Below are 22132 nucleotides of genomic sequence, written 5' to 3' on the forward strand. Positions count from 1 at the left end.
TCGTCTTAATGTCAAACCAACATCTACTTCTAAGCTTTAGCTGCATTCTTGTACTCTTATCCTATCAATGCCAAAGGAAGTTCAGATGGGTGATTACCCAAAGGCACTACCATTTTCCAGCAGAAATAGCTGTTGCATTTATTCAATCTTTTGGAAATAATCCATGGAGTTTGCAAAATTTTACAGTTTATTGCTACCAAGGTCACAGTAACATGGGTTTTCTTTTGCAATCCATCAGGAGAATCAGAAAGACAACATATATCATACAGAGAGTATTGCAACATTAACCCAATACAGCAGTCCATGGAGATAGCATTCAGTGCTGTTCATCGTAGCTTTATGGCAATGAGGCTTTAGATTAGTTTTCCAAATCATGTTTGTATACTTAAGTATGTGAAAGTCATATTGTTTCCAATGAAAGAACATAGTACATACAGACTTGGCAGATTCCTGACCTCTACAGTTTTTGTCAGTCTCCCAAATTTAGGAATGAGAATGTCAGACTGACCCTGCATTTGGCAAGAATAATAGAAGTCCTGGTTTTATCAAACTCTGCTTCAAGTCAGATCTCATTTCCATTAAAAAAAAATAAATCTCTGATTTTGTAATATTAATGTAATATTTGCATTTGTAAACAAGTAGAAAATTTAACTGTCCCTAATTTAATTTATTGTGTTGAATTTGGAGCGTCAGTGAGGCTCATACATCATAAAAGGAAAAACAAAATTAATTTGGTGGTGTTTGTATATGGCAATATTTCTCATCTGTCAGAATGCTGCAAATTAAATGAGAAAAAAATGAGTTTTGAGTGTGTAACAAAGCTCTGTGTTCAGTTGTTTGTCCTGTATCACTCTTACTGCAAATGCTAAAATGAAGTTGTTGACTCTGCTATTTAAATCAGAAAAAATATCAATGGCTTATTGCTACTGTGAACTTGGCGGTATATAGGATAAGACTAAATTTTTAAAAGTTTGTGATGGAGGGTTTTATTGATACAATTGTCCTGGACACTCCTAAAATCCACATTTCTTTTTTTCACTCATTTTCTGACCTCATTTCTGAGTCAGAGACAGAGAGGGTGGAGTATAATAATTCTACCCAGGCCATTTGACCAGGCAAGAAGCCCAAGAAAAATGATTTTTCCATATACTAACATTAATAAGTAGTAGAATCCCAGAGTTATTTTGCAAGATTTCAATTAGTATTTTGAACTTCATGTTGTATAAATTGAATAGTTGTTTCTCAAGGCCCTTTCAGTATGGCTTCTCCTTGTAAATTACATTGATTTGGGGTTTTTTTTTTGCCACTCTGTATCATTTTCTTCATGTATGTTCTTTGATTTCACCGTAGTGTTACAAAACGCTATACAGTTTCTACACGGAGATCACCCAGGTGATGACGACATGTACTTTTTGCAGTAAACTCAACCAAAATGCATGTGATTGGGTTGAGACAGATTGACGTGTTTAAGGTTCTTGGGGGTTTGCTCCTCTCCACACCCTACATGGTGCAACCTCCACATCAGTGTCCTTCCATGGGGAAAGAGCAGTACACAAGTATTCCTCTTGAATTCACAACTCTCCTGCATCCAGCTGTAATATTTTGTAGCAAGAAGTTTCTGATAGCCGGTTTAATCAAATCAGCCAAAAAAAGTCTTCTATCTGGCTTTTTTGGACTACATTTAACCACCTCTGTTACCCTACACTCAGGCTAAATAGCTTATTCTTAAAAAAATCCTGCCTCTGTTTCTTACGTCTAGAAATCAACTTTACAGTGACTCCTGAGATCTCAAATATGCCAAGAGGGGCTACGAGGAAACACCTGATGCTCCAATGCACAAACTCCAGCGCAAGAATAATCTGCTGACCACCATGCCCTGCCTTCCTCAGGGTAAATCTTTTCCAGAATGCAGCTTTACTCAAATTGATCAACAGCCTCTCTAGCCCACTTTTATCTGCATTCGGATTCAGGTGTAACAGGAATACAACCATGCTCATACAGGCTTTACTGAGAGCTAATACCATCAAAAGAGATAATACCATCAAAAAAGAAAGACTCCAAGATGGCAACAGGCATGAATTCACAATGGTATTCACATTTTGTGCTGCAAATAAAATATCCCATCAGGCTTTTCCAATATAAACATGATCCAGTGTATTGTACCAGACATTACCGCACATTTTTTCAAATTTCAAATTAAAACCATGAAGAAAATAAAACTGTATTTCTTACTTTCGACGGAACATTTCTGCAAATATGCAGCCAACACTCCAAAGATCAACTGGTGTTGCATAGCTGGACTGAAGCAAAACTTCAGGAGCTCTATACCACAAAGTAACAACCTGTAAAACAAAAAGGAACATAAGAGACAGCACACTTAGCTACACAGTTACAGCCTCCTAAGTGTTGTGTACACAACTCCCATTTAGTTTAATCCAAATTTTTAAATCTCACAGATTAGGGCAAACTGGTTCAGCCAGTGCATAGAAAAGGGTCTTGATGCAAAATTTCAGTATGGATAGCTGCAGTGGTGATGAGTTGGGAAGTGAGACCAATTCTTATCAAGAACAGAGTGGTTCAGGGTACAACAAAAATACAGTATCAGAGTACAGCACTGGTGTGATATCACAGTATCACAGCACACTACCAGAATAACTCTTTGGTGCTTTTGCCATTTACAGACCCCAAACACTTTCCGGTCGACATTTGAACTCTCCATAGAACAACATTAGTCTACGGAACAAGGCCTGCTTTTCTTAAACAACTTTTGTGGACCCTTTACATGTAGTCATCAGAGCCAAACTGGAAAGGAGTAAGCTAAGGAACACTGTGAGTTTACCCATAGGACAAAACAGCCCTTGTCTGTCCTAAGCCCTTCATAGTTTATGTATTATTTTTTGTAAAAGAAATGGGGTTAGCTTAAGTGTATGGGTCAACCTGGGTAAACATGCCTGACCTGTCTCAAAAGTTCTCTCTTCAAGTTGAATTGAAGAAATCATAACTTATTTTTTTATTAGTTGGATAAAGATTCAGTCAAACCTTCTCCAAAGGTGTCCCTTACCAAAGGCTGTCCACTGTGGTTTCCTCGCACACAAAGGTACCTTTATGCATCAGTTTTCAACTAAGCAACACAGCAAAGGGATCCTTGGCAGATTCCTGACCCTTATAGTTGTGTGACTGTTTCTGCTCATGTGCTGCTGGTTGGACCAGCACTAACTTCTCTCACAATTTCTTTCCAAATGATACAGTCTTTCCCAGGGACATATGCCCCATAAAGCATCTGCTTTTAGGCTGTTCTTGTCCTGGTGGTCATGTCGCAACATTTTGTAGAGACCCAGTGGGAATTTTACTGGCACTGCTCCATCAATGTACTTTGATGAGTCCTGCACATTGGACCCACAACAGAGATGGGACAGTTTATATTTATTCTTTTGTTTCCCACAAGTAGACCAAATACAGATGAGGCTGACTGCATCTTCAGTATCTTTACAGAGGAACACAAGGAGCTTCTTCAGAGTCCTGTGTGAGCTATTATTTTGCTAGAATATAATCTCAGAGCCATGGGAGTATCCCACTCCTGAATGCAGTTATAATCCAGCCATAACAACACATGATCATCAGCTAAATACCAATATTTTCTTAGGGTGTGCTACAATTTAAACCTCTGACTATTAATCTAGGGGCAGGGAGGGTCTCAACAATTATTGGTTTGTTTCTCCAAGAAGCACAATGGTGGGAGACGCAGCGTTCAGGAGGAGCATGGAACAAAGCAAAAACACTGAAAAGAAAGAACTGCAAAGATAAGAATGAAAATAACTTCTTAAATTATGTTAACTAGGATAGCGAGTTCTGAATTTCAAGACCAGTACAAAGAAATGTGTAAGAAGAGTGGGTTTTTTTAATGATAACAATATAATTGTCTTCTAAGCAAAAATAACAATGGAAGTAATCAGCCGAATTTGCTGGTCAAAGCCAGCTGAAACAAAAGCAAATACAACATTTATTACAATCATTACATGCCCTGACAGCCTTTGGAACTACTGAATGGCTATTGAAGGGAGGTTCACGGATATTTGCACAAGTGGTCATATTTGCTAACAGTGCTTTTAAACACTTTGATCTCTATTCATAAAATTTGTCTTTGAAACAGATCATTAACACAGTGCAAAGTACTGCACTGGCAAGCTAGACTTCCAGATACCTGTCCACAGAAACAGATTCCTGTGTGGAAGCTGGGCATTATTTAACACCATTTGTCATGTTCCTGATTCGGTACCCTACCAGTGATGCTTTTGCAAAATATTTCTCTCTATAAAAACCAGAAAAGTTTCTTCAGAGATCCGCTCCAGGGTAAGAAGACAAATGTAACTGGAGGCCAGGGATTTCCACTGGAGCTGCCCTATCTGAATCAGATGGAGTACCTCCTAAAACACATACATATTTTTCCTGATGCAGATATGCTTCTCAAACTGATCTGCACTTTTATTGTCTCAGGACATTTGTGGAAAACCTTATTGAAGAAACGTTGCTTTGAGAAATTAGATATAACAATTTCAATCCATTACTGTTTGTCAGTGGCTGGGTGCAGCGTCAGGAGCAAAAGCTGTGCGATCTCTGATCTGCAGCAATACCACCAAACCCCACGATTCCCAGTTTGAGATCCACACAGCTCTTCTCACACGGAGTGAAACAGTGTTTTATTTTCCCCAATCCCAGCAGCCCCACCACACTAAGGCTCTGCGCTCTCATAGGTAAATACTTGGGGGATGCATGGTTGTGAGGCAGTTTGAATACTTCTGACAATGCATGCCCCAAACTGAAGTAGTCCCTTTTCCAGGGAAATGTGGTGCAGGACAGCTGCTCCTTTCCTGAGAGGAGTGTCGCAGCTCGTGGCCAGTCCCCGGGTGCTCGCTGAGGGGGAACAGTGCTGTTTTCAGGCGGCTGCGGAAGCGTGCAGCACGTTAGCTGCTTCTCCCACGTGACCACTTACTGGCACAGTTCCCCAAGCACTTGCACCCTGCTATGCTCCATGCATGCGTACACAAGGGACTGGGAGATTATACTTCTGAGTAATTTGGAAACTTACAACTTTTAAAAAAAGTTATTTCCAAAGTCTTACAGTAAAATTCCAGCAAATGCCGATTGCTTTATAGTCAGAGAGGAAGTAATCTGTGCTGAGCTGTTTTGATATACTCTGTCACTACTGCATAATTATGAAAGTGACCAAGTAACCTTTATGTTTGTAATATGTAAGTCTGTGTTTCAAAATGCAAACCTGGAAGGGATCAAAATGTACTAAATGTCAGTTTGTACACAAGTAATGTCACAGATGACTCTTCTAGTGGTCAGGGTTGTCTCCTGAAAAGCACAGGATGATGCAGATGATGCAGTGGTTTTGACACAGAGTTTCACACTCTCTTTCTCTTACCATAGAAACCAAGAAAATATTTGTGGACATTCCATTAACATTTGCAGATAAGTAGAAATGAAAATTATTCTGAACACAGGATATGGTGAGGCTGAACAACTAGATCATCGCTTCCTCTTTAGCACGGTTCTGACTTAGAATGAAAAAATGCTTTGCTTAGGTAAGCCACACCACCAGTGAGACAGGCTCTCCCTGAGAGAAAGAGCTCTTGATAAAGAGCTGCTTGATCAAGTCCCATTTTTAGGATGAAAAAAGAAAGCACCTGCATCCGTACATTGCACTTAAATTCTGCCTGTCCTGAAAAGCTGACACACATATAATGTGGCACATGGTGATTGCTCTGTAGGAGAAGGGATTTGCACTCACACACTGATGGAGATCCTAAATTCAGCACAAGACTCCTAAATACTTTGGAGGTTGTAAGCTTTAGTGACCATGCTGCATTTTAGCCCTCTCCTCTAATAAACTCCCCTCCTTTGCCTCCTCCGTGCTCCACCTCACCCTGTCTGGCCTCTTTAGCTCCTCTCTTACACCAGCCAGGTTCCTCCCAGCTGTCCCCTGACCTCCTGGCTCCTCTCTCCTGTCCTTGCCCTTCTGCCACATGCCAATGGCCCCCCTGACAAAGTCACCGAACATGCCTAACCCACTGCTGCTCATGTGCAAGTGCCCGGGTGGACACGGCCTGCTGCCCTGCCACATCCTATGTGCTCTGCCTTCCCTCACGTTCCCCATCTGCTCCCTCACACCCCCAAGCTCTCACGAATTTCACACCATCCCCTCTTTTTCCAACTGCCTCCAAATGCTCCGGGGCCAAATTAACTCCTTTTTTCCCTTTAGCTTCTCAACCCACTCTGCCTGTCTTGAGGATGACATTTGTATTTCATAGATTAAGCTACATATGAAAAGATTGAGAATAATTCGTGCACTGGAAGGAGTACGTACCTAAGGGAGTAACTATACTCCTTTTCCAGTGCACATTTTATGTTTCCACCATGCAGATAAGATGGGATGATATCAGATAAGAATGATACCAGTAGCTGCAGATCACTGCTTCTAACAATTTAAATGTCAATAGATTTAGGCAGCGCTTCAGGAAGAAAATAAATGTATATCTGAGAGGCACTAGAAAGGAAAAGAACATCTACCGAGGCTGTGTCTGACCCCCTAAAGAAGGAAATGTGCTCAGTGAGAAGCAAGGGGAAAGCTGCATTTAGAGTCAGAAGAAGAAAGAGAACTTTCTTTTAAAGTAAAGCTTTCTGCCTTATTACACCTGACAGATGTTGCCATCCGGGACCATCTAGCCCCAGGAGTTTCAATCCGGCACTTCATGGTACCTGTTTCTGATGAAAAATCAAATTAGTGGTAAGTATCTGCTCACTAGCAATGCGAACACAAGATCTAAGCATTGTGTCAGTCTCCTTTAATTTCCATTTACTTTGCAGAGCAGATTTTCACTTTTGCATAACTGCTTAATTTAAATGGGTCTGCACAATACACAGCCCTTTCCAAATATAGTTGCTGTCTGAATAGCATACAGTTCAAAAAGGACAAAGACAAACAGAGGTTTAGGGATGGGGTTGAGTAACATAGACACAAAAGACTACATTTAGGTTTGCCACAGACTTTAAGTACAGACCAATGCCCAGTTGCACAGCTACAGGAACAAAGCAGGGATCAGACTGTAACACAGCGGCTATGTCTGTGCTAGGAAATTAAATGGGACAGGAAATGTTCCTTTGGCACCAAGACCAACAGGCACAGAGCGGCCTATGTCCACATTATTAAATTCTCAGCCTCCCAAAAAAGGTGACCGCATGCAAACTGCTTATTGGGAATGGTCTTTGGTCCATGCTTAACTGTGCCTAGGAACTGTCTGGGGAAAGGCTGGTTGGCATAACTCAAAACCATGCCAGGAACCATTCTAATAATTTAACAGTATAGACAATCGAGCTCCAGTACCCACGAATGTTTCCTGGCATTCTTTTAATCTACTAGCCAGTGAGTCACGCTGTGGTCCCCGGTCTTCCTTTCACTCCAGAGAGAAGGCGTTTTGCTATGCTTCCCTCATCTCTGCTGATTCAGAGGGGGCTCCAGGAGGGCGATGGGGTGTGGGAGTCATGGCCCACTCCTCTTCTCACCCAGCAGCTGATCTTATTTTATCCTAAGTGTGTTGTACAGATCAGACGAACACATGCTGCAACTGCTTACGAGGAGAATCTAACTGACTGGCTTGCATGTAGACATCTTCCTTTCAAACATCTGAAGCTGGATGAGATTAATTCTACTCTAATTAGTTCTGAGGGGACTTTGAAGAGGCCTATAAAACCTTTTAAAATATTAGCTTTCATAGAAATCATGCCACAAAAGCAATTAGTAGGATGCTTAAATTCATACAAAGTATCTTTGAATCCAAATAAAATTCTCCTTCCAAATCTTTTGCTTTTGTAATTGTGGTTTCTACTGTACTCTTTTTGGTGCTGATTTTGTTAATTGTATTTGCCCTTAGACACTGGCTCATTTCATTGCTTAAAGTATTTCAGCCTCATGAAAGATAATTTGTAAATTATTTTTTTTTAAGTTCCCTAACATGGTTCTTAAACTCAGTTATTTTGTTCAGTTCTCATTAACAGGGATTTCACATTATCTTTGGGGCATGTTTTTTGATTATTTTTATTTTTTTTGTCCTTTCTTTTTGAGTAAAAATGAGGGAATATAGCTATAGAAAGTATAATGCAGTATGTAGAATATAGCTCTTCAGTGTCGCTTCGTGGTCTCCCAACTTCACAAAATATCTATTACTTCAAACTGTTCAGGAGGATTTAAAGTGGAATCTTTCCAACTCCACTAAGGAGCTGCTACTGCATGGCTTCTTTTTCAGCTCTGGGACTCTAAGATGACTTGTACAGTTTCCTTCAGACTTTGTAGAAAATTTCTCCTCCGCTGTATGACTAAGCCTGACACATTCGCCACAGACTAGTTGGAGAGGACAGAATTACAGACAGCTAAAAATCCAGGCTGGCATATTGATTGAAGCCTGGCTTCAATCTCCACTGCGGAGAGACTCTCTCTCCCTAACACACTTCCCTCTCTCTTGCAAGAAACACTGCGCTGAATCTCCACAGAGTCTGAATAAATGTGATTTCTTAAGTGAATATGCTTAAAAATAGCCCACTGATCTGAAAGGTAACATTACTTATAATGAAGTCAGTGTAATATTAAAAATTTCTTAGGAAAAGAAAGGAATTGTCTAATCATGTTTCATCACCTGCAGTTTGGAATAGTACCTGACAACCAGGATTGTGCAGGGCAGAAGTGGCGATTCAGAGAGTAGGTGACACTAAATTATAAGGTGATGGCATTTCTGCAGGATCACAGGCTCTGACGCTTGCCCTGCACGCTGCTCTGAGCCTCCCCAGGCAGCCCAAGGTGGCCCTGCTCTGCGCTGTGCGGGCAGACCTTCGGCCACCTCCAGCCCTCTCGTGCACCGAACCGCCCCTGGCTGTTCTGCTCCAGCACTGAGGACATTCCCCACCTCCCCTTTCGCCTCCATGGCCCCCAGGAACACCCCAGAGACCTGCGGGAGCAGAACACACCTATGCCATACAGGGAAACTTTTCGTGTGTGTATGTCCCGGGAGACAAGGCAAGAGGGAGTCTGGGGTGTGCTGGAGGGAGGAGCAAGGAGAGAAGGGATGAGGAAGGGAGAGAGGGATGATGCCTCCTTGCTCCCTGCAGCACTTGCACAGCAACCTCCAGCATGGGGAGAGAGCCCTTCCAAAACCCACCTGACCAAAAGGTGCAATAAGGCCAAGATAGGAGTGTAGGCTGTTTAATCTTTGTACAAAGACTTCCACATATTTTTCATCCCTGGTTTGGGAGAGGAGTGTGCCTGCTTTGCTTGCTGGGGACTGTCTTACTGTGCTTTCCCACCACCATCCTTAAGCCATTCTCTAAGCATTATGTGTTCATAAAGCAAGGCCTAGGACTCTCTTTAATTTATCTCTGAAGACCTATTATTATTTCTAACTGTGATGGAGAAGGTAATAACCACTACATTATACAATGTGCTTTAGTTTCCAGGGATAATATGAGCCTGAATAATTATATTTGTTTAATCTCTTTTTTGAGTAGTGGTTCTTCCACTACAGTTCATCGCAGAGATAGGTATGGCTGCAGAGAGCGTTTCTTTCTTAGAGAAAGATGATTATATTTTGTCTGTTTATAAAAACGTTAAAATAGTTTTCCTTTTGAAGTAAAAGTGTACCAAACTATCCTGGTGGCTTTTAGAAAGCACTTAATTTCTTGCCAAAAGGTTTAATATATATAAAAATGACATCCTTTCAAGTGCTATGGGTCTCATGAAGTGCACAAGGTAATAGAAATTTTCTCTTTATTCACATTTGTCTCTGTTTTAGGCACAAGCTTGATAAACTGCTTTGTGAAATGAGGAAGGGTTGTTGTTGTTACTTCATTAGTTAAACCATCAAGCAAAAAATTATCTGTTTATAGGAGACACAAATCCTGATCACACGTACCACCCACTACCAAGTTGTTATTTTAGAATGTGATCTCCTCTTTTTGATGCTAAAACACTTGTTCTTTGAAGAAAGCAAGATTTAGCATCTACCATAAGATAACGACAAATAAAGAAGCCATTAATTTCTTTGATGGTTTATACACACAAAACTAATCAGAATTTTGCTTTTTCTATTTCTAGGAAGAACCACATAAGCCAGTGTGATGGTGCTGCTGCAGAATATTTCTAGGTACATCCGTTGTCAGTAGGAGTGTGTGTGTGTGTGTGTGTGTGTCTGTGTTTGCACATCATGCGTGTGTATCTCAACACTGGTGGAAGATACTTTGCCTACATTCAGTGGTTTTTACCTCAAAAGTCTCTGTGCACTAAGCAGCTGTGTGCAATAGCTGCTAGAAAGGAAAAGTGGCTCTTAGGATGAGGTAATATTTTCAACCCTTAGTGATAATTCAGAACTTGCCTCAAAACTAATACAAGGAAATATATTTCCATTAAGCAGAATATTTCATAGAATTCTCTACTGACACCATGCAGAGAACATTTCTGAGAGACTACCTGAAACTTCACTTGAAAAGTGTTTTATCTTTATACAAAAAGAAAGAAGCAAAAATAGTATCAGCAACACTGCCGTACCTGATCCAGAGCCCATGAAAGTCAAAGAAAGACTTGCCAGGGCTCGTTGTGCATTAAAATCAAAACCATGATGCCCTAATCTCTGAGCTGCAGAGCAGCCTTCTATGGAATACGGGACAGCTCAGTTCTTTACAGAAGTGGTCAGCTTTGCATGCAATGAGGTTTGTACTGATATTGCAATGTATTTAAATACAGAGACACTCAACAACACCGAGTGACAGGCTTTAAAAAAAAGTAGCCATTCTTCAGTCATGCTTCAAGACTCAATAATCAAACAAAATTTGTAGACTGAAACAGCAAATTCTAATAATCTATCTCAGAGCTGAAAAACCCACAAAGGCAGAAAGAAATAAACACCACTGGCTTCTTATGCTGATCAAGTCAAACAGCTACTATAAGAAAGAAGAGAATTCCTTCCACAATACCAAAAGAAACAAAGCATTAAAAAGGTGGCAGCCTGCGACTGTGCCTTGGAATACAGGTCTTGTTCTGGATCTGGCTCCAGCAATTCGGCACGTTTCCACTTGCTCAGTCACCTGTTGGCATTACCTAACTGAGGCAACAGTCATAATTTCTAGTACCAGCTCTTGGGCCTTGTTCCAATTGCTTTGCTCTACTCTACGTCTTTAGGTAGCCACAAAACCATCTCATGAAGCACCCTACATATTCCCACTGGGTGGCATCCAGCTCTTCTCACATCACTTATGCCCAGTCCCTGGGAGAAGGAGACCATGTAGCTCTAACTTGCGCCAGGGACCAAACCATGGTCGGCTCCATGCCAAGATCCCCAGAAGCTGCCCTTGTGACTGCCTGGTCTCTTCCTGAGTTCATCAGACTAAGACATGAGCCTTACCACTTATGGTTTGGCTTTATAATGAAGACCAGCTTTCCATTGCTAGTAGAAAACCAGAGTCTAGTTAGAAAAAAGTCTATCCACTTCCTGGGGTGCTGTGTTAGACTTTGGTTCTGAAGAGAAAAAAAACTAAAAGCAAAACCATGAAAGCCACCACAGACCTCTCTCCCATGGAACTTGGGCCCAATGTTGGAAATATACAGGTTTCCAGAAAAAAAAGAAAAAGATTAACTTTCTATATACAGATGCAATATATATGTAAGAGTATGTGTTTATACATACTTAAACATACCACAGTTAATTAGAAATGAGTTGAGTTTTGAAGTAAATATCATTGGGATGAGGACCTGCTGTAGACATGTAATTTCATGGCAAAACCAAGGACTGGAGAGAAAGGACAAAAAGACTAAGAGGAGTCTTCAGGCTGTCTGAATCTCACATTTAAGTAGCTTTGTGAGCTTAAGACCAATAAAATGCCAGGCACAATCCAGTGACTTTCCAAGGCTATGAGCTTTGTCGGTATCTCTACTCATCAAATTCCTCCTCTTAGTCTGAAAGTGACAGTAGGTCTTAAGTGTAGATGGTCACACACATTAGAAAGGCCTGTGCTGGAGAAACAAGCTACTGCATTTCAGCTGAAGCTCTACTGCATTGATGCATCCAGACAGATACCCTAGATACCTGGATGTTCTCAACAGAAGTCCGCATGGAGTCCTACCTGGTGAAGCCTGTAACTAAGAACGCTGGTGGAAGCAATATGTGTTTGCATCGACGTGAACATCTTGTACTGATGTTACTACGTTAATCTCAAAGTGGAAACTCAGCCTGAAGGGGACTTAATTGGCATCTCCTACATCCAAGCAAATACTTTGACCACTAGGCTAGGGATTTTTTGGGTGACAGCTCTTTCCTTGCCTTTGCTGAAGCCAAGTCGCTATTCTGCCAGGAGTATATGAGTCATGGGGCAAGACTGTGTCTGAAAGTAGCTGAGTGCTTAAGAACAATCAGCTGGAAGGGGCGAGGAGCCGAGTTTCTGGATACTGCTCTCTGGAATGTGTATGCATTTTACATTAGACCATCACTGGATAAAAATAAAAGCAGGCATTAATTACATTAAGCAGGCTGGATTCTACTTTGGATCGAGGCAGATTGTATTCCATCTCTCTGACTGTAATGGATGGGACTCATAAAAATTCTAGAAGATGGCACTCTATTTTATTCTGCAGAGAAGGAAGCAACATCTCCTCCCTTGCTATTCGATACACTACTCACTAGCCAAAACTTAGGATTCACAGTACAAAGTGAAGCCCACGATTTTTAAAGAACACAAAAGAAAATTTCCTCCAGTTATAAATGCTACGGGATTTTCTAAACTGATATTAAATATCTCAAGATTTAGCAGAAAACCAGAATGTTACAGTTGGTCCAATACTAGACCCTGGTAGGCTTTATTATTTCAATTTTAACTTTAAAGCTTGTATGATTAGTTTATGCTATTTTCAAGAAGCCAGATTCCAGACATACAGATAACATATTGTATTAGTTGGATGAAAAAGATCTGAATTAGTGTAGATCACTGAAGACTCTACTGCAGAGTGGTTACAGACTTATAAAAATGTAAAATGTTCTATTTGTGAAAATGATGTTGTAGAACAGACACATCTCTCAAAATTGATACAACACATCTTGTTTAAGCTAAAGAGATAATAGCTTAAGACAATACAAACAGGAATGTTCAAGGTAATGAGTGCTTTCATGTTACAAGTTCTCATGTCTGAGGGCACTGCATCAGGCTAAAGGACAACGAGATAAGAACAATATTGCTAGTTACTAACAAATGGCAGATAAAAGAGCTCTTCTGGATTCTGATTAAGTGACAGCATTCTACACATTCCTGTGAGTTGAGAAAGTTTGCCTGAGAACAGCAGCTATGTTACATGTGAAGTACCACTAAACAAGCATATCTCTATGTTTTCAAATTCCAGCGTGAGTAATGGCTCTTTCCCGCATCTCTGAAGACTGAAACTTGAACAGAAGCTCCCTCACTCCTTCTGGACATGCAGGAATAACTTGCCGTGCTTCAGTTTCCATTAAGACGTATAAATGTATATGCTAAAAGTAAAGAGAAGTTCTGTAGGACTCCATGGCTGTGAGCCAATGTTTACAATCCCCCGGGTGGGAAATGCCGAGTGAAAGGCTCTCCATGGCAGGCTGTAGAAGTCTTTGCTGTTGCCGCCAATGACCTTCTGCCTCTGTTTTCAAAGTAGCTCCCTTGTTAACCCCTTGCACACTGTGTGCATAGATGCCTTAGAGAGGAAACACTTTCTCTGAGAGTACAAATCCACTTCCAGGCATCTGTTTGACAGACTGGTTTCAGCAGTGGTTAAAGGAGTGTGGACTAATATGTGTACTCTGCATCTGCTGTTTGGAGCTGTGGCACTGACATATATTTTTAATAGTCCAGAACTGCTGTTAGCTGTGTTCTGCATGTTCCAAAGTGAATGTTCTCAGCTTCAGGCAGTGGACATCAATTTACAGGAACAGGGGTTGTCAAACACTGAGAATATTGAGTCTCCAGGAGAGAAGGAAACTTCTGATTCACAGAGATATGTTTTAGTTCTCTCTGGGCCAATCAGTACTGATGTTGTTTGCTGGTAGTGGCAATACCTTCTCATGGGGTCTCTTTGGGAGAGGAATGACATTTAAAATTGAAGACAGGCTGAACTGCCGTTGGCGCAATGGATATATACCACAAGGGAGCACCCAGTGTGGAATAGAGATCTACTACTTTAAAAGGTTTTGCCTCTCCTGCCTGAGAATGAAAAATACAATATTCAGGAGGTCTCCTCCTCTGTCACGTCCCTTTTGCTGCTCCCTGAATCACTCATGACTCCTAACTGTTCAGGAAGAGTCCTTATAAAAATGGACATATAAAAAAAGCGTTCTAAAATGTTTATTGCAATATGTAATCCACCCTTGGAAAGGAAGAATAAATCAAATGGGAACTAATATTCAAGAACTAGTGTAAATGTTCTAATGGTCTCAGAGAGGGAGCCAAGAGCTCATCAACCTTACTACCAGTTGACCTTGGAATACTCGGTTTCATAGTCTGTATGTGTTTCCCCATCATCATCATCATCATGCTTGTCCATGCCTTTTCCCCACAAAGACCTGTTCTCAGAAGCAATCATTCTATGCAAAAATCTCCCTACATATTCTCTGCAATGGAATTAGAGCGCCTGCCATCTCCAGAAAACTTTCACAGCATTGACAGTCACATAGGGACAGCAACATCCTTCCCGCCTCTCCATGAACTTTCAGAGGAAGTCCTGTAAATAACACCCACATGCAGTCAGGAAATCCTTCAATGAATCGCTCCATGGATGCTGAGAAGGAGAGAAGAGAGAAGCAGTGCTAGAAGCTAGAGCTTCTGCAGAGAAACCAAGCTCAAGTGCCAACAGCTCTGGGATTGACACAGATCAACAGTCCCTAAAGTTGCTGCGTGGTCTAAGGGTCAAAACCTAAAGGTAGAGAAGGAACAGAACAAGCTTATAGGACCTCATTTGTTCTTCTGAGGCAAAAAAAAAAAGTCATGCATGAAAGGCTAATGATATTAGGCTGTGTTAAAAAAGCCAACCAGACATGTCTTAAAAAGCTCCAACCTAACTCCAAATATGCATGTAATTCCTACTGATTTCAGTGGAAGTTCTGTGTGGTTAGAGGAAGACATCTTCAGACAGTGCAATCATTTATATTCAGATCTGTCCTTGGTTTTAATTGTTAGTATTTTAAAAGTAGTTTTAGAAACATGAAATTAGAAATAATCCATGTTTTCTAGAGAGTAGACAATGCCATCTAACAAATACTATTTATTTTTTCTAGGAAAGTGGCAGTCTGCAAGGAAAAGGAATTTTTTATGATAGCAAATAAAGAATGTATTTAGTTTAGAAGATTTTCTTTTTTGTTAATATCATGAGGTTATGTTACTGCTGTTTAAAATCATTAATGATTGTGGGATCAGAAACTAAGTGTTTTCAAGAGCTAACAGTATGATTGTTTTTAGAAGGATACTCTCAGGCTGAATTTAGACCAAGTTAGTTTTCGTAATATGAAGTTTTTACAAAACATGGGTCTAAATGACTCCTTCTTAAGCTTTTTTATTTACAAAGCATCTTTAAACACCAGATAAACTTTGTTTTGTTTTGGGCTACTGCAAGAAAATTTGAAAATGAAACTTGTTTGAAATGAAGTAGGAACAAGACTAAAATAACCCATTAGGATAATCCAGTAGAAAGAAAGCAGAAGTGAACAGCACAACTAATGAAAAAAACAGAATGGATTTTAAATCTTTTCAGTTACAGTAAAGGTGTTATCAGCAACAATAAAAGAGGCCTCTAGTGCTTCTGAATAATTGAAGTGTTAGTCTGGCAACATGCCTTGAAATTAATTACGTGGAGACTCACGGTATTTCTTAAAACAATTCTGGGGTGTAATCTTCAGGTTGAAAAATAATGTAGAGTACTGTAGATGACCTCTCTTAACCATCCTGCTGTTCCTTTCTCTAGGACCTGGGTCCTGATTAACAGTTGACCAGGAAATGCTGTACACAAGAATGCCATGTGTTGTAGCTCACACGTGAGGCACAAATGTAATTTTAATCAATTACATCTCAGGCAAATACAAAGTAGATTACTTACTGCTCCCATAATAAGTCATCTATAAATCAGCTTTTTTTTTTTCAAAGTTTAAAAGACTTGCCTTGTCCTTGACTGGAGAAGGAATCAGCGTACTTACAGGAAATTAAGCCTTTTCTAATTAATCTGACTTCCAGTGATGTTTTATGTATTTTGTGATGAATACTAGCTCACTAGGTTGCAAATATATGTTTTTTCATTTTCATAAGGGAAAAAGACGAATCTGTAATTTGGAAAGGAATTTTGGTATCAGTACATTTATGTTGCTAAGCATAGACCTGCCCTTGAACTTCGCTGACTTCAACGGGACTTAAGGAGTCTCGTGCCTGTCAGTGATCAGTAATCAGCCATACTCATCTCTACCATAGATCTGACCCTTTTCTTCATCTAGTGTTTTCACACCACTTTGACAGCTTGTTCGCAACTGATACCCCTAATTGTGAACAAATTACACTTATAGATGCCATTAGGGACTGGAAATGTGTAAAGGGTCTTTAAAGTGAATAAGAATCAATTTCCACATGTGGTAAGATACACAATGGTTGGTTATAAGGGTATGAAGAAGGAATCCATGCATAGGAAACAGCACATATATTAGTAAAAACGGAACGATTTTATACCTTGGATTTTACTGAGGGAAACAGAAAGAGCCCTTGGAGACTTGCTCAGAACTCTGCAGATTCCTTCTGGTAGGGGACAATCATCAGAAGCAGCACGTATATAATGCATTCAAGCTTCTAGCATGGCCTATTACTGAAGTTATCCATATACGACTCTGTTTTCAGCAGTTTTTAACTTCACCAAACTTTCACTGATTACAATAACATTTTCCATGCTGGATCTCTCTGAAATATACTCGGTTTTATTGGAGTATTTCAGTGGAAGCCATTCAGGGGTTTCCATGAGCGAGGCTAGGGAAAAATACATGGTTTGCCCATCTTAAATTCTAGTGACCTTCTTTTGGTGAAGCTCTGGTGCCCTCATGTTTTGGAACAAGGGCTGTGGAACCTGACCTCTATGTCGAGGAGGTGCCTCTTGCTGTCCTTGGCTCTAAATTTGGCCAGGTCATAAATCTGAAAAACAGCACACGCTCAGTAAGGATTTATACTAGTGTATAATTATTGCACTTTCGGAAGGTTTTGTTTTCAATGAGCACGCTTCAGGCCAGCTCTGGGGGGCTCAGAGGGACATCACGGCATCTCAAGCTTTTGACTGAGTGCAGAAACCCTGTTACTCTATAAACGGTCTATCCCATGTTTGAAGAGGAACCTATCAGACTTGGCCACAGAGATGAAAATAGCAGGACACACTGAGAGAAGAGAGTATGAAAAATGGATTTAGAGAACAGATTAAGACATCTCCTTGCTGGGATGAAGAACAACAGGGAGTGGGAGTGTGTGTGGAGAGCTGAGGTAACTGACACTGACTGAGAATGAAAACTATGAGCTACGGAGGGAAGAAGAAAAAATGACCAGTAAGGCATGTGAGACTGGGATCAGACAAAAACTTTTAAAGGAGACGTGGACTGTTGAGGAAGGCCTGAAGCTGAGAGCGGTGGCAACTGAGAAGTTGGTGAAGGGCATGTCTGGAGCCCAGCGGGAGGGCAGACTTCATAGAGGACTTGGGGTGTGAGCTATATTTAGTAGAGAGAGGAGACTGGGCTGGAGGAGAGGTGGGAATACAGGTTTGAGAGGAAGGAATAGCAGTAGCTGTGTGTTGGAAGATGAGTGAGAATCTAGGAAACCCACTGGCAACGCATCCTGCCTTCTAGTTTAATCAGCTACTTATGCCATCTACTACGGCCAGATATTCTGCTAGCTTAGGTTGAAGAAATCCATGTGACTGATCCATAGGTTCAGCCCTGCTGATAATCAGTGTGCACATGAATATAATGCCAAGTGAAGAAACTCAATTTTTTTATATATTTTTCTTGCAGAAGAAAACTGCACGTGTACAAAGACATAATGGAATAGATGACTTCCATATTTTGCAGCTAAACACAATCATAAAAAAAGTCTGCCCTAAACCCAAAAACACAAACAAAGCAAAAACCAAAGTACTTAACGCCAGAAAGAGCATGTGAGTTGGGAAGTGAAAACAAGTCTGTGGCAACAAGGGCCACTGGTCACTGGCAGATGGTCCAAGTATATCCAAAAATGCCACAGAAATATATGACAATTTAAGCTCATAACAATAATTTCTTCCCCATCGATCGAACTACAGACCTGCTATACCTGCAAACCCCGACACTGCCTAGTGCAGTTGGTTCTCTTCTCTATACATATTGATAGTCTCCATGACAACTTCCATCTTCTTCGGAGAGGCTACCTAATATCTGCAAGGCTATTTTACCTGTAGAAGAAAATAACAACAACCTGTTCTTGTTTATTCTCTTCTTTGCTGTGTACTAGCAGTAGTAAAATCAGTTACTACATTGTGTACAGTAAATCAGGAGTATAAAACTTCCTTAAAAAGACACCAGTACCTTAACTGTTTATAAGGACAAAGCAAATAGAAAAACAGTATCAAACTAGCACGTCTATACAGCCTCCTGTTTTTATCCAAGTGTTAATGCTGTATTGTGGGCTTTTCCCTAAACCAGATAACTGTAAGGACTGATTTCATTGATGAGTTTAGAAAGGCAGCATTCACTGCTACTGAGGGTCTCCTCCTTGCAGCTGTTGCTGTGATGGGTTGTACTTAATGAAATTTTCTCCCTCTTCCCTCTGAAAACTTAACACCTATAATTTAACATTTAAAGCACAGCCTCTGTTTAAATGTCTCACAACAACAAAAATGCATATGCATTGACATAATTTTATTTCTTGTAACAAGATCATTAGATTCATGCAGCAACAACTGAACTACTCCATACACAGTATATAGTTAAAACTGCACAACTGAAGCCAAAATATGCACAGCTAAAAGGAATGTTACAGGGGGGCCTCTCTTAGTGAACAAAGCAGGCTCAGTTTGGCTCTTTTTCCCTAGCGCTACCACATCCGCACATCGTTAGTTGGAAAATTCCAGATATATGCTGTAATTTTTTGTGCTTTTTTTTCCCAGTACACTTGAGGCTTTAGTGTCCAGATGCCATTTTCCCCCCCTTATCTGTCCCTGCTAGTTTGGGTCTTTGCCAGTTGTGGTCAACAATTAATACAGCAAAAGAAAAATACAGTACACTCCCTGGCAACTGGCAGAGGCTCACAGGAAATACCAAATAAAAACTTTATTATGTATTGTTTAACTATTTTGTTTGCCTGTGGGCCACCCTGTTGTTGGTGTAATTTAGAAAAGCATGCTCCATCTGGATGATCCGTGCGCAGGCTCATTGTTCCCAGAATCTGTCACGCACAATCACTGCTTCAGCCTGTGGCCCTCTGCAGAAAGAAGCAAAGGCATGGCAGCCCTCCAGCCTGCATTCCTTTTCATTAGACAACTTGTGACCAAATGTTAGAATAGAAGAGTAACCTTTTAATATTCATGTAATTAATTTACTTTCCCCTTTAATTATAAACCTTCACGTGAAAAGAAGAAAATAAAAAGACTTCCCTTCATGATTCTCCCTCCCCCATCCTTTCTATTCGCTTTTTGGGACACGGAAGGTGCTGGGAGTTTCATTATACATAGGTACCAGTACCTCTGACTATTGGGAAATTCTTATGGTCCTAATATCTTTGTGGGCTTTTACTTTATGTATTAATTGCTCTGGTATGTAGAATAGATTCTGAATTATAATAAAATGGGAGAAATTAAATTCTTTCCTTCTATATGCCCTTGCAGCATCTGCTTCCTTGTCTTAATCAGTGGGGCAATCCATTGAACAGAAAGCTATTCTTCTATATTTGAAAACACAATAGACATCTAATTGAAGTTCCCTTTCATACTAAGGTCAGCATATGACTCAAAATACTGTGTCAGCTGGGATTTTGGCTGTGCAGGCTTAGGTGCACAGGCAACGCTTTGTCAGTTCTGCTTTCCTGGAAAACGGTGCCATTTTTTTCAGCTGAGGTTAGACCAACGCTGAACTGGCTAACGTGATGCAAAAGTTTGCTCCCCACAACTCAAAAAGGGCATTTGATTGCCAGGGAAAGCATCTGATGCTGTAGGTCCCACCACATGAGTTGATTCCAGCACACTGAAGCGGGGCCCTGATCTCTGTGTGGGTAGTTTACCTCTTTGTTGCTGCAGACTGTTCAAAGGAATCCAATTGTAGTTGGTTGTAATTCGAGTAGATGAAGCTAAGATAGAAATTGCCTGTCTTCAGGTCACAGCATTTAAGTTCTTGTTGCCTGATTTTGATTGCAGTTTCAATAGGCGATGAGGACATGAAGGACTTACAGAAAGCCACTTGGCATTTCAAAGGGTGGGGGGCCAAATGCAGTCAAGTATCCTATATAAGATGCAATGGTTTCTATGGCAACTGAGGAAATGTTACTGAACTTCGCTCATTTTTCTTTTATTAAATAGGTATACTGCCATGTTAAGTCTGCAAGTGATCAACACAGATGTTAGTGGTTTTGATTAGTTCATGCACCAACCCATCACAGGAATGGGAAGTAGCACAAGAGATTTTCTGTTGTGGCCTCGTGGGCACAAAGATAATGTAACAAGTCTGGATGTTTTAGATGAGGGCAAGACTTAAAAAGTTTCTAGAATGTCTTTTACTTAGTTTTAAAATAGCACTTAACTGAGTTGGAACAATTTTTTCTGTGAAGCACCTTTAGCAGGGAATAAAACAAAACCGATGTCATTTGTCATATTAATTGCAAATTCAGGGTATAATCTTTCACATATTCACTAGGAAATAATTTCAGCTATGTGGCAAATTAAACTGCTTGCACATAAAAAAGTAGCATCTTCTGTCCAGAAGTCAAAGCAGCAACTGGAAATAAAAGTGAATTCAAACACTCCTTGGCCTAAAGCAACAAGAAATTAAAAAAACCCAACTAAGCAAAACCCAACAAAAAAATCCTTGTCATTGTATTTAGTATGGCCTCATTTTCCCTGTCAATGCAATGACTGTCCCAGTCTTTTTATGCCTCTTCACTTTCTTTTTGCTCTCTTTTCTCCTAGCCCCCTCTATGTACTCTACACAGACTGCTAGGGATGGGCTGTCAAACATACCATATTTGCGGGAGACAAAGATGTTAGGAAATGTACTAAGCAGAATTCAAAGAAAGAGGTAGGATGGGCTGTATTCTAGCCAGAACACTACAATTTCAAAAAATATTACAATATACTTATGACAACTCATTAAAGATGTACGAGGTCAATCTCCTCCCACAATTCCAAACTTTTTCCCCATTTTTACTTCCCAACCAAATAAGCTTGAACACTAATGTAAAAAATCAGTAATTTAATCTAAATGGGTTTAAATTACATTCCTGAGAGGAAAAAAACCTGAGAATGAGGAGCAATATGCGCAACTACACACAGATGCTTGCAAATTTGAAAGGAGAGTAATACACTCACATAAAGAAGTCTTCTTTCCTCTGAAGAACAGGAGACACTGTTAAAATCCTTGATTAACATAATTATGTTGAAGAATAGGACGAATTCATATATGAACTAGGAATCAACTATCATAGTGGAAAAAAATAATGCTTGGTCATAAATACATAATATGATAAAATATCTTCAAAAAAGGCTATGAAAGAAAACTAGATCTTGATTCAAATTTGTACAGCTCTTAACTCAATGACTCTGTTCCATGATGAAGGAGTCTCAAAAGGAATCATTTCTACTGAGGGAATTATAACAGCAAAGGCTTAACTGTAGACAAGTTCTTTCCTGATGTCAGAACATAAATCTGTGGTTTCTCTGAAGGAGCTTAACCTGATAGGACAGTCCTATAACTTCCCTCATTTTACAGCCCACCATCTTCAGTTCCACTGACCAAATCTGGAATCCTTTACAGTGTAAATACTGTCCCAATGCCATATGTATACATATATATGCTATGCAGTGGGTGATTTCCTGAGGATTGTG

At 40.2% G+C, this 22132-nt stretch overlaps 1 protein-coding gene across 1 annotated transcript in view; it reads right to left on the minus strand.

Moving 5' to 3' along the window:
• The window catches only part of CDK6 (cyclin-dependent kinase 6), a 125198-nt gene that overhangs the window by 28433 nt on the left and 74633 nt on the right, over positions 1-22132 (minus strand). The window contains exon 4 of the mRNA XM_009887911.1: positions 2233-2342. Within this exon, the coding sequence (XP_009886213.1) occupies positions 2233-2342 (110 nt within the window). The remainder of the gene's footprint in view (positions 1-2232; positions 2343-22132) is intronic.

This window comes from Charadrius vociferus, unplaced genomic scaffold (genome assembly GCF_000708025.1).
Source record: "Charadrius vociferus isolate BGI_N301 unplaced genomic scaffold, ASM70802v2 scaffold447, whole genome shotgun sequence".
Lineage (NCBI taxonomy): Eukaryota > Metazoa > Chordata > Aves > Charadriiformes > Charadriidae > Charadrius > Charadrius vociferus.